The 12,074-nt window shown below is 44.3% G+C and overlaps 1 protein-coding gene and 1 long non-coding RNA gene across 11 annotated transcripts in view; one reads left to right on the forward strand and one right to left on the reverse strand.

The window, feature by feature from the left end:
- The window catches only part of LOC137545490 (uncharacterized), an 89,605-nt gene extending 82,970 nt beyond the window's left edge, over nt 1–6,635 (reverse strand). Inside the window, exons 1-2 of one of the 2 annotated variants that reach the window (XR_011026046.1) lie at nt 6,519–6,635; nt 1,825–1,876 (exon numbers count right to left, since the gene is read on the reverse strand). This is a non-coding gene — a long non-coding RNA (uncharacterized lncRNA). Of the gene's footprint in view, nt 1–1,824; nt 1,909–6,518 lie in introns of both variants that reach the window. The other variant, XR_011026047.1, reaches the window with a different exon arrangement.
- Nucleotides 1–12,074, forward strand: part of FAT3 (FAT atypical cadherin 3) — an 863,405-nt gene that overhangs the window by 659,511 nt on the left and 191,820 nt on the right. For all 9 annotated transcript variants that reach the window (XM_068266799.1, XM_068266797.1, XM_068266801.1 and 6 more), the window contains one exon: nt 656–795. In XM_068266799.1, the coding sequence (XP_068122900.1) occupies nt 656–795 (140 nt within the window). The remainder of the gene's footprint in view (nt 1–655; nt 796–12,074) is intronic.

Consider the following 12,074-nt stretch of genomic DNA (forward strand, 5'->3'; position numbering starts at 1 on the left):
AATGTTTGGCTTAGGGAAATTTTTTGCAGTATTGGGGTTGCAAGGGTCCTAGGTTCAAATCTCAGCCAGGACACTGTCTGCATGAAGGCTGTATACCATCCTCCTATTTGTGTGACCTTCCTCTTTGTGACCTCCTCTCTCAGTTCAAAAAAGCTTAATTGACAGACACAAAGCATTTATATTGCGCTTTTCTCCCGGTGGACTCAAAGCAACAGAGCTGCAGCCACTAGGGCGCGCGCTATAGGCAGTAACAGTGTTAAGGAGTCTAGCCCAGGGACTCCTTGCTGAATTGGTGCTGGCTTACTGAACAGGAAGTACCAAGATTTGAACCTTGGTCTCCTGAGTCAGAGGCAGAGCCCTTAACCAGTGCACTATCCAGGCAGGACCAATATTGGCTACTGAATGGGATGAAGTTCAATCTCTGGTTAAAGTTCCTCTTTAATGTGTTACTGGTGGCAGCTGTGGAAGTGTATCATAATCCTCATCTGGTTGCACACCGAGGTTGTAATACAACATGAGCACTGCAGAGTCTTCCTCTGTAAAGAAGGCCCAGTTCTTACTGAGAAGGTGTTGAAAGGTGCTATTGATGTCTCAGGAAATAATTATTATGGCTGGATTAGAGTTTCATATTTTTTCTTTTTTATTCTCTTAACAGGTGGCAACGTGGACAGCACATTTGACATTGAGAAAGGAGTGGGGACGATAGTCATTGCAAAGCCTCTGGATGCTGAAGCCCGCTCCAGCTATAATATGACGGTAGAAGTCACAGACGGCACGAATGTCGCCAACACTCAGGTATAGTTTGTTGTCTATCCTTAAAACTAGGTCAGTGATGGTGGACCTTACTGAGAGTGTGCTCCCAAACTGCAACCTAAAACCCATATATTTATCGCAAAGTGTCGACATTGGCCGACACCGACATTGGTACTATGCCCAGTATAGGTAACCAGATGATCCCCCTCATTCAAGGGTATAACTATAAGGAAGCAGAGCAGAGAGGGACCCCCAACTACTAACCTTCCCTTCCCTGCTAAGGGCCGGGTCACACTTGAGCGGATGCAGAAAGGAGACGGTAAGCGCATCTGCAAGGCCAACATGAACCAATGAGAATTCTCCCTGTTGCTGAGAAATCCCATTGGTATTTTGCAGCCCATTGGAGATCCCCCGGCCACCGGGCTGTTTAGAAGGGACCGAGGGGCGACGATGGGCAACGGGACACATGAGTATGATATCACGTGCGGGCGACGTGGATTCGGCGAAACGGGCAACGCAGATGCGGTGACTGCCCTAGTGAGAGCGGACAATGTCCGTTCTCAAAAGCTTTCATTGAACACATTTTTCCGGTCGGTCCAGGAAAATGTGGCAAGTTGGGACTCTGCGTTTTGCGGCACACAGATCCGTGTAGCATCCTTGTTTTGTAACAAGTGGAAGTGAAACCTATTTTTAACGTAGGATCCACTTCCTGTATTTAAGGTGAGATTAAAAAACGTCCGGAACGGGAATGTTTTTTAAGCAAGTGTGAACCGGCCCTAAACCATTTATATCCCTGGGGCCCCTCCTCCCATCCTACCTGTAGTTGGAAATTCAGGAGTAAATCTGTGAAGACCCCATTCTTCTCCCTGCAAGTCCTCTGGGACTCTTACGCAGTGCCCATCTAATTACCAGCCCTGTAGAGCTTGGTATGCTCCTATGACTTCACCTATGATTAATAACTGTTTTAGCCTCTTTGAAGGTTGGCAGCTCTGATACAAGTTTTATGAAGCAAATAGCTTTATTGCGGAACTTTACATTTTTCTATTCACCTTCAGCGTAGCATCTACTGACCTGTGCTTTATGCTCCGGCAAATCCACCTTCTAAGGAGGCGTCCTTTAATCCCTGCAATGTAATGCACAGACGGAAGATGATCCCTGGCAGTGACAAGCGAATCATAAAATCCTTAATAAAGCGCCTTAGGAATAACACACACACTGCATAAAATGAGAGGTGTGAGATGGGATGTCAGTAGCACGGAAGCCTCGGTGGAAGCTCTAATGTATACTGTAATTCAAAAACGGCTTCTCAGCATATTAGCTGTAAATTAGCAATGGCAAAATGTCTCCTCTACTTGTTGGATAAAGGAGGAAAGGGTGAGAAATACTGGTTTTATTTTTTTTCCTATCTTTATCTCCACCGAGGACACGGGGATGCATGTGTACACTTCATCGTGCAAATAAGGGCTGGAACCCGCTAGGCTGATTGAGATTGCATTTCCCTCCGATTTGAAGCTCTGTACAGTAAACCATGCAGCGCTTCCGATTAGCATTTCTTTTTAAATAAACTTTATTACTTTTGCCAGGTGTCACGATGTCTGGTTTCCGTCCGTAGCCCCGCCCCCTAACGGAAGAGATCATAGGTGCGTCTCTAGGACCAATCAGAGAAGCGCCTGTGACCTCTTCTGCTAGGGGGCGGGGCTACGAACAGAAGCAAAACATCTGGACACTCTGTTAGTATAATTAACTTTATTTAAAAATGAAAACGCTCAGCCTCGCTTTTCAAAGCGACTTTGCAGTGCTTCTTTACATAGCATTGAGCTCAAACGCGTCCAAAATGCTGCATACCCTAGTGGGTTTCTCACCATTTAAATACAACAGCAAAATGTTTTTTGAAATACGCTGCCAAAATCGCACTAGTGGAGCTGTATTGAACTTAAAGAGACACTAAAAATGATGATATGATTTGCATGTGTAGTACAGCTAAGAAATAAAACACTAGGAGCAGAGACATAAGTCTAATATTGTTTCCAGTACAGGAAGAGTTAAGAAATTCCAGTTGTTATCTGTGCAAAAGAGCCACTAAGCATCAAGACTTTAAAAGTCGCAGAGAGCTCTGTCTTTTGAAGCTTATTATCTCAAGTGTCTCTAACCGTATTGTGTTTTTTTTCCTCTGCAGAAGACAGTGCAAAAGTTCACTAGCCTGCTCTGTTAAATCATTTACAATGCTGAGTAGTGTGTAAACTGCAAATATTAGAGAATGATGCAATGTTATATAAAAGAAACAAAAAAACAAACGATATAACTGAAAATAAAAATATGATAATATTTTCTTTGCTACTAATGTTGTTCTAGTAATTATCCGTACTACATAACCAATTCATTATATCATTTTTAATTTTTTTTTTTGCTTCAGTGTCTCTGAGTTAGGCCCCGTTCACACTTGCGGTTCGAGTCCGCAAGTGTCCGGGGGCTGCAAGGAGACCGTACGGGTCTCTGCGGTGGCCACAAGTTGGCACCAGTTGCCGATCCGGAATGTATCAGTTCCGGCTACAATAAAGTAGCCGGAACATTGCAGTGCCAGAAAGGCACCGAAAGCATGGGGGATACCGGCGTGTAGTCTGGGCCCCCCAAGTGGCATAGGACCGGTGCTGGAAGCATCCGGTCCTATTGCCAGTGTGATGAGAAACATCCGTTTCTCATTGCACAGCATGGCCGCATGTTCGGGTCAGGATCCGACCCGGGTCCGCAGCCCCACGGGGACGGACTGAAAAATGGAGCATGTTGGAAAAAAAGCTGGATCGTCCCGGAGCTGCGTTCCCGGATCGGATCCGGACGGTCGCACGAGTGTGAATGGATACATTGATTAACAATGTATCCATTCACCATCCGCTGTGTACGGAGCGTTCCGGGTCCGGGGAAGCCGGACCTGGAACGCTAACGTGAACCGGGCCTTATACCATAAATAAAGGAAGCATGAAATGAAAATTCACAAACACACATTATACTTACCTCCCTTCTTTGTTATAGCTGATACAAATCCTGCAATAAATCTGCCATGTTTCCATTTCCTGCTTTCATGGAAGCAGACATGTTGTTAACATCCTGTGTTTACCAATTAGCGCTCTGCTGTGACTGTCAGCTGATAGTGCTGAGTGATCGAATTATAACTTGTGATTAGTCACAGATGAGGGGGGATTAGACAGGCTAAACTCTCTAGTCTAAATACATCATACAGGGTGCATTTCTATATGTTTTCCTTCTGTCTTGTGCAAGAGTTCAGGTCCGCTTTACACGTTAGATGCTGTTTGTTGAAGCAATGAGGACTTCTGATACTTAAGCATATATGCCACACATTGGCTGCAGGTGGAATCTGTTGCCTCGCTCGCAGCTGTCAGGCCTTGTTTGGTCAACTTTACTTGTAGTGGGCAGACAGCTAATAGACAGAACCTCTCATGGTAAATTTACTCCTTTGTCTGGACAATCATTTCATTTTGACAGGTCAATCTTCTCTTAAAATCAAAGGCTTGCCACATCATAAATCCTTCCTTAAACATATGGCTCTCATTACCCGTAATCCTGAAGTGTTCTTCCATGGTGTAGTGTGAAAGATCTACCTACATCCTATGTGCAACTGAAACACCCTCGCCTTTCAGCACTAGAGTTCCCAGGCTGAATCCTTGCCAAGACCAGAGATGGTCAATGAGATGGTAATCGGTTCAGCTTGCGTGCAAATTTAAAGAGAGTGTGAAGCCTTCTAAAAATCCTCTTTTTATTTGACATTTATCTTCAGCTATATCAGCATAACTAAAACGCTGCATTCTCGCGGCAGAACGATGTCATTAAACCTTTAAATCCCGGGGCAAAATTCCACGACTTTCCAAGATGTGGATTTTGCTGCCCGGGGAGACAGAGCTTAATGCTGTAGCTCTGCCTCCATTAGCGCCAATCTCCTCTGATCTGAGTGAAGGAAGACTGAGAGGGGCGGGGAGATTGATTGGCAATCAGCGGGGATTGACGCGAGTAGAGGCAGAGCTACAGCGCTAAGCTCTGCCTCTTACAGGAAGTGATCCCCGAATTTTGCCCCGGGGATTTGGGGGGTATCGTTATGCCGCAGGAATGTGGCGTTTTAGCTATGCTTATACTATTGAAGATAAGTGTCAAATAAAAACAGGATTTTTAGAAGGCTTCTGTTTCTCTTTAAAGTGTATCCAAGGCGACATGTGACATGATGAGATAAACATGTCTGTACAGTGCAAAACATCAATAACTAGGCTGTTTTACTTGTTTCAGTTTGCTGCCTGAAAGAGTTAATTTTTTTAAGAATCATACTTGAGCGGAAATGGTATATTTTTGCCGTGTCTGCATAGGTTTTCTGTGTTACCCTGTTAAGGAGTGGATATCCTGATCATTGTGATTGGCCCACAGGCAATGAAACTGACTGGTACATAAGAGTCAGCAGTTTAATGCTCGGCTCACCACAAGGGTGCTGCTAAGGTTTTTGTGGCCCCTAGTGGCACATAATTACTGCCCCCATCCCCCCCCCCGTCCCGTCAGAGACTCCTTCCCCCAAAAAAGCTGTGCTCCTGTATAGGTAGGTGTCCACGGTGTCCTCCAGTATAGGTAGCCAAGGCGCCTCTACCCCCCCCCCCAGTAAAGATAGACACTTCCACTAGAAGTAGCCAATGGTGCCCCCCTCTCCCAAGTATAGGTAACCCGCCCAGCAGGGGCGTAACTAGAAATCACGGGCCCCCCCTGCAAAGCTTTTAATGGGGCCCCCTCCTGCCATCTCTCCGTGCCCAGACTCCTCAAGCATCACTACAGGACACAGCTCTTGGGGAGGGGTAGAACAGGCTGTACACAAGACCCTGCTGCACACTGAATAGGGACTGTCTACAAAACTTTGTATGATTCCTTATCAGTGGCTGAGCTGATGCAGTCATTAGAACAACTGAGCAAAGAGCAGAAAGTTCTTTCTCTCCTTGTCCTTAGTTTTTAGTAGTGATGGTCAAGTGGATGCAAATAACTTTGAGTTTATGCAAATCTATGCACATTTTTATGCAAATGTGTGCAGCTTGAAAATTAACCAATCAAATTCAGCTGATTTAAAATGTAATTGATTCATTTTCAAATCTACTTGACCATCACTAGTTGTCAGTCTGTCAGGGCGGGGCCCCCTGTGGCTTCTGGGCCCACCATGTGGCTGCATCCCTTGCAGGGTCTATTGCTACGCCCCTGCCGCCCAATATAGGTAGCCAAGAGTGCCCCCACCCCACAGGGCATTGGTGTTGGGGGAGCTATGTAGCTTCTTGAATTCTGATACACAAAAGCAACACTATTGAACAATGTATTCTGAAGAGGGTTGTGGAAGATCTGTCATCACTATGTACATGCATTATAATAATAATAATAACAATAGTATAGTGAAATAACAGCAGATGATCACGTTATATGCTCATGCAGGATCTATACATTATTTTTGTGTTACATTATTCCATCACTAGCCTTCCTTGGCCAACCCTATTTATGGTGTTGTTACCCCAATTGACTCCTCCCCCCTTCAATCCTACCATGTCAAGTTTGTTTCTTAGTCTAGACAGCTTTGTCAGCTTGACCATCTATTCTTCTCTTCCAATCCCGGGATCGCTGCATGGTAAATCCTTCCATCGGCACATGGTTCCCATTATGTGTCATTTAGAGGTGTTTTTCTACGGTTGGCTGATTAATATTATTATACTTTGATAATATTGTTCCAAAGATTGGCTTACCAATTGTCCAGAAGACTTGTGATGACTCATGACACACGTACATACCGCTTGATTAGTCACAGGTGAAACAGGGATCAATAAATAGATCGCCTGCCATCAACACTATCGGGTTTACCAACACCCCCCACCCCCCCTTTCCCTTCAACATATTAACGGCAGCTCAGTTACACGGGTAGACGACTTATGTTGGAGTCATTATATTGCGCTACCTTGTTTCCTGTCTGAGTAAATACGTAACGACATCTTTTGTCGCTAATTACCTCTCAGACATGGCTAAGCCGCATCAGTAACCTGATCATCGGCCGCCTGGTGACCTTTAGTGGGTGACCTGTGATTTTTTTAGTGAAGGCAACTCTCCTAATGTATGACTTATCATTGGAGCGAGGTTCCTGGAGATTGATGGATGTTTCCAGAGGCTGAATGAAATGCGTGCCTTTTCCACGCCGCTGCTTAATACATCATTGCTCAAGGCCATGTTTGGTAAAGTGATTACCTCTCTTCCAGACAGAAGGTGAATAACGTTCTTCACATCTTGAATAAATGCATTTTCAGTGTGTGCGTACCGCGAGCCTGCGGTGTCGATGAAAGGGACCATAATAAGATTTTTTTTCCTCCTCTTCTACAGAAGAAGTAAACAGGAGAATAGTTTTCTTACAGATCTGGATGTGAGATTAGTATGGCGACAAAGCTGCTAGCTATCTCGCTTTGCACCTAAGGGATCCAGAATTCATTTTCCTTTGGGGATTGGGGGGGGGGGGGGAGTGGGGGTTTTATCTGTCTGCGTTAAGTGGTTTTCTTGTGTTCGTGTGAGCTTTTCCCCTGCGGCTGTTTTGCTCGCGAAATCTTGAAAAAAATAATTCCTTGTAGGTTCTGCCTGGAATCCACCTAGCATTATCTGGCATAAAAACTCATCCACCATACTGCCCCTTCTTACATTTCGGATCTAGTCTAGAGATATTCCTCCAAATCTTAGCTTCTCTAGCACTCTAAGGATGGCCACCTGTCACATCACTTGCTCTAGGACTTCTCCAGAGCAGCCCCTACTCTATGGAATATCCTCCCTCTCCCCATTAGGCTCGCCCCCACCTTCAGCTCATTCAAGCAAACCTTAAAGACCCATGTGTTCACCATTGCTTACCTGCCATCTTTATAACTCCAACTCCCTCCCTTGGCCTTACATTCTCCCCACCTCCCCCCATCCTTATGTGTCCCTCTACACCACTCATTACATTGTAAGCATATGTGGCATGGCTCTCCTACCTGTATGCGAAGCAGGTCATTTCAGCGCCTTTACTAGCATTAAGGACGAGCTTTACTCGTCCATAAAAAAATCGCTGGAATCGGATGAGTCAGGCATCGTCCAGCAATTACTATTGCTCACCTGAGGCGTCACTGGCATGCGGCTTCACCCCCACCTCGCGGCTTCCCTGTGAGCACATTCTCGGCGATCTCCATTCTTATGCGTTTGTCGCTTCATGTCCCTCGGCAATCACGTGTCCCCCAGCATGTTCCTCTGATGACGCTGTCTGCGCCCCCTGGTGTTGGTGTCATTACATCGTGTGGCAAATTCAATTTTTTTTGTATTGGATGCAATACAAGCATCTGTATTGGATCCAATATAAAACATTCTATGGGCAGCCAACATTTAAGTAAAAAAGAAATTGAAAAGTTAGTTAATTAAAAAAAAAGAGTGTGCTTTTGTTTATAATCTACACATGTCCACACCTTGTGAGCGGTCTTCAAAAATGTTTACAACATAAAGAAACACTTGTTTTACTTCTTTTGGTGCAAAAATCTTGCGTACATTAAATGCCAGGAGGTTAATATTTTATTTATTGTATTTATAAAGCGCCAGCATAATAATAATCCATTTATTTGGAGGGGGAGGGGGGACTTTCCACTTATATGCATCTTCTGCACACTTTCCTCTGATTAGTTTGCCCCCCCCCCCCCCCACACACACACACACACACATCCTGGTTAATTAATTGACACCTTCTCAAAAAATGAAAGTAAATTGGCCGTAGAATGTGATTGTGATCTGTACTGAGGGAGAAGTGATTGATTCAATGTCGTTTGTAGAGCACTGCAGAAAATATGTCATTGCCGTACATAATGGGAACAACAACCTGTAAATCACTGGAGAATTTCTGCCTTCCGTGCTAGCCACATGCTCGGCAACCTGATAAAGCCATGTAAGGGACGGGTGATCTTACCGGCTAATCTGCAGGGCCAAACAGTTTGAAAATAATTCTTACAGTTAAAGTGAACAGAGCACCATTTTTAGCACCTCAGGTATCTCAATAGCACATTAAAAATATCAACAATCTGTCTTATTTATAAAAATAATATCTATTCTACCTCTTCTTTTTACATCCGAAAGTTTGTTAGAGGCTTTTGATGTTCTACCTCCACAGCCTGCCATCCACAGAAAGAGCAGCCAGATAAGTATTGCTGTAATTAGCAATAGCAATGAGCAAACAAAAGATTTCATCAGCAGGGGGTGGAGAGATTGGACACTGTACTTCAGACAGTTTATAGAAGTCACACTCCATTACATTCACACCTTCCCCTGGACAAATAAGGGCAGAGAAAAGGGGAAGGTGGAAAATGGCAGCTCTTACAGCTATTAGAAACCAGGACAAACTGCAGAAAAACAAAGCTGCTTGGATCCCTTTAACGGTTCCTGCAGAGTTCAGCAGGATCCTGGATTCAGCTATCAATGATCAGGAGCCAACTGTGATGCCCTTGAGCGTCCCTGGCCTGACTTGTTGTTCAAAATGAAACCCCTCTTCATGATGAATAACCCTAACCTCTCCACTAACATATGTATTGTACTGTCCACATTTTGATTTCAGTGAATGTTTTATATAGTAAATAAAGAGAAAACTGTTTCCAGGCATTTTCCATCTTTACTGCCTCTGACTGAAGCCAATCCTGATGTAATTTCTTCCCTTACTTTTTTTTCTCTCTCCTAGAAACTGCATTGTCAAATCTAGCTTTGCTTTGTAAACACATGTGAGCACAGCATAGATAGTATTTCAGCAGCTTCTGCAGAGGGGTGAGGTGTATTTCCCTTCTCAGCCTTGTGTCACACTGAACTGCCCTCAGCCAATCAGTGAGGAGTGGGAATGTAGGAGGGGAGATGACCAGCTTCCGTCTCCTCAGCAATGTACAAAATAGAGCCAGGCTGAATGAGATAAGATTAATTACAGCAGAAACATTTATGATTCTATTGGAGTGCTTGAATTGCAGGGCCAGGATGTAGACTGCATAATAAACACAGAACAGGGGGTACATGGAAATTGATTTTGTGTCTGACAAAACCGCTTTAAAGGGAACCTTAACTGTGGGGGAAAAAAATTCACTTACCTGGAGCTTTGCCAAGCCTCCTGCAGCCGTCCTGTGTCCGCGCCGGTCCTTCGGTGCCCTCCGGTCTCCCTCCGCGGCTAAGTTTCGTTTTGGCCGACTGCCAGTCGTCCTCGGGCAAAGCGTCCTCTTCTTCCGCATTCCCCGTCGTAAAGAGCCGTAAAGCGCGTCCGCAAGACGCGTCATGCGGACGCTGTTACGGCTCTTTACGACGGGGAATGCGGAAGGAGAGGACGCTTTGCCATAAGACGACAGGCAGTCGGCCGAAAACGACTTTAAAGCCCAAACCATGCAAGAAAATACTCCTCAAACTTTTATTACTTTTTTTTTACCTACTTTTTAGTACTTTTTCAATTGATAAATGCTGAAAAGTTATTCTTTGGATAGGATAAAGCTTAATTGGATGAGGGCTCTTCTTTACAAGCATCCCCTCTCCCCTAGAGGCTGGATGCACACATAACACAACATGAAAAGCTGCGTTTTATGTCATGTTTTGTTAATGTGTGCATCTTTTGGGCGTTTTTGGTGCGTTTGCGGTAGCGGTTTTTTACTGCAGATGCGTATTTCAAGCGTTTTGTGTGCGTTTTAATGCATTTGCGGATCGCATATACAAAGCGCATATGCGTTTTGCATGCATTTTTCATGTGGTTTTTTTTTTGCATTTTAGCCAAATCACTAGGAAGACAACAGGAAGCGGAAATACATCATAAAACTTTATTTTTTTTTAAACGCATATAAAAACTCATCAAAAACGCACACAAAACGCAACGCATTGCGTTTCCATTGACTTTCATTATATGTGTTTTTGATGCGTTCATGCATAATATGCAACAAAACAAACGATTTTAAAAGCCGAAATGCATACCAATGCGTTTTTTTATGCGGCCCATTGAGTAACATTGGTGCATAAAACGCAGCGTTTTACGCAACGCTAGCGTTTCTGCTGTGTGTGCACCTAGCCAGAGCCTATGCAGCCTCATCCACGCATGTTGGAACATGATGTATTGCAGAGAATCCAGCGTAGTGTAACCCACAAACATGTACAATCTGGTATATCCATCTGCAAGGGATTGTAGAGAACGCAGAGGGCAGTGTGGGTGGAGTTTTTGGCTTTATACCTCACTTCTAGTATATCTTGGCGAGCTTTAGCTGTTGATTGTTTATATTTCTTGAGTGGAGTTGACCAGACATTATCATTGCAATAAACACTTTGCAACCGCAGGCAGACAGCCACAGTTTGGGACATCTGGATGGATCGCCATGTCCTGTGCATCTCCTGTCCAGACACCCCCCCCCTCCCCCCCCCCCCCCCCCCCCCCCCGCCAGCCATAGGCCACATTCCTGTGGCTTGTGATGTCACTGATTGTTATTTAATGCCGCCTCTTACATGTTTTTAAGGATTTGTTGCAAAGTTATTGGCTGGAAAGTGATGCCTGTTGTTCCCCTCCGCTTAGTTTTATTGCATTATTAAATTTGATGTAGACTAAATGGTTTCACTGATTCTTAAAGTGGACTTGAACTCATACACTGGACACAGGGAGAAAACACAGAGTAATCCACCCTGTTTGTGTTTAGTGTGAAGAGCCTAATTCCCTCTCTGCTGCAAGTAATCACAATTGTAATTTGATCTCTCAGCTGTGTCAACAGAGAAATGTGGCAGTCTTTGGCAAAGCAGCTAATTTGTAAACACAGGATGTTAACCCTATGTCTGCTTTGATGAAAGCAGGGAGTAGATCTCTTGCAGGAGTTCTGTGCGCTGCAAGAAATAAATGTTTTTTCTGTAATGGTTACTATGTTGTTGCTTATCTTTTAGAATTAAGAGGATGTTCTGAGTTCAGGTCTGCTTTAAAGAGGAACTCAAGGCTTCCAGAAAACCTCCCATATACATTCTTGACTCTCCTATGATTAAAGTGAACCAGAGACGAAGCCCCCTCATGTATTTTACCATATATATCAGTGGGAACATTAGAGAAAATACCTACCCTGCTCTGTTTCATTCTTCACTGCTCAGGCTGCTTGTTAACAGCCCTGATAAAATCCCTGACTGAGCATTCAGCCTGGTTTTGCCTTCAACCAGGCTGAATGCTCAGTCGGGGATTTTATCAGGGCTGAAACAAGCAGGCTGAACAGTGAAGAATGAAACAGAGAGCAGAGTAGGTGTTTTCTCTAATGTTCCCACTGATATAT

This window comes from Hyperolius riggenbachi, chromosome 2, assembly GCF_040937935.1.
Source record: "Hyperolius riggenbachi isolate aHypRig1 chromosome 2, aHypRig1.pri, whole genome shotgun sequence".
Classification (NCBI taxonomy): Eukaryota; Metazoa; Chordata; class Amphibia; order Anura; family Hyperoliidae; genus Hyperolius; species Hyperolius riggenbachi.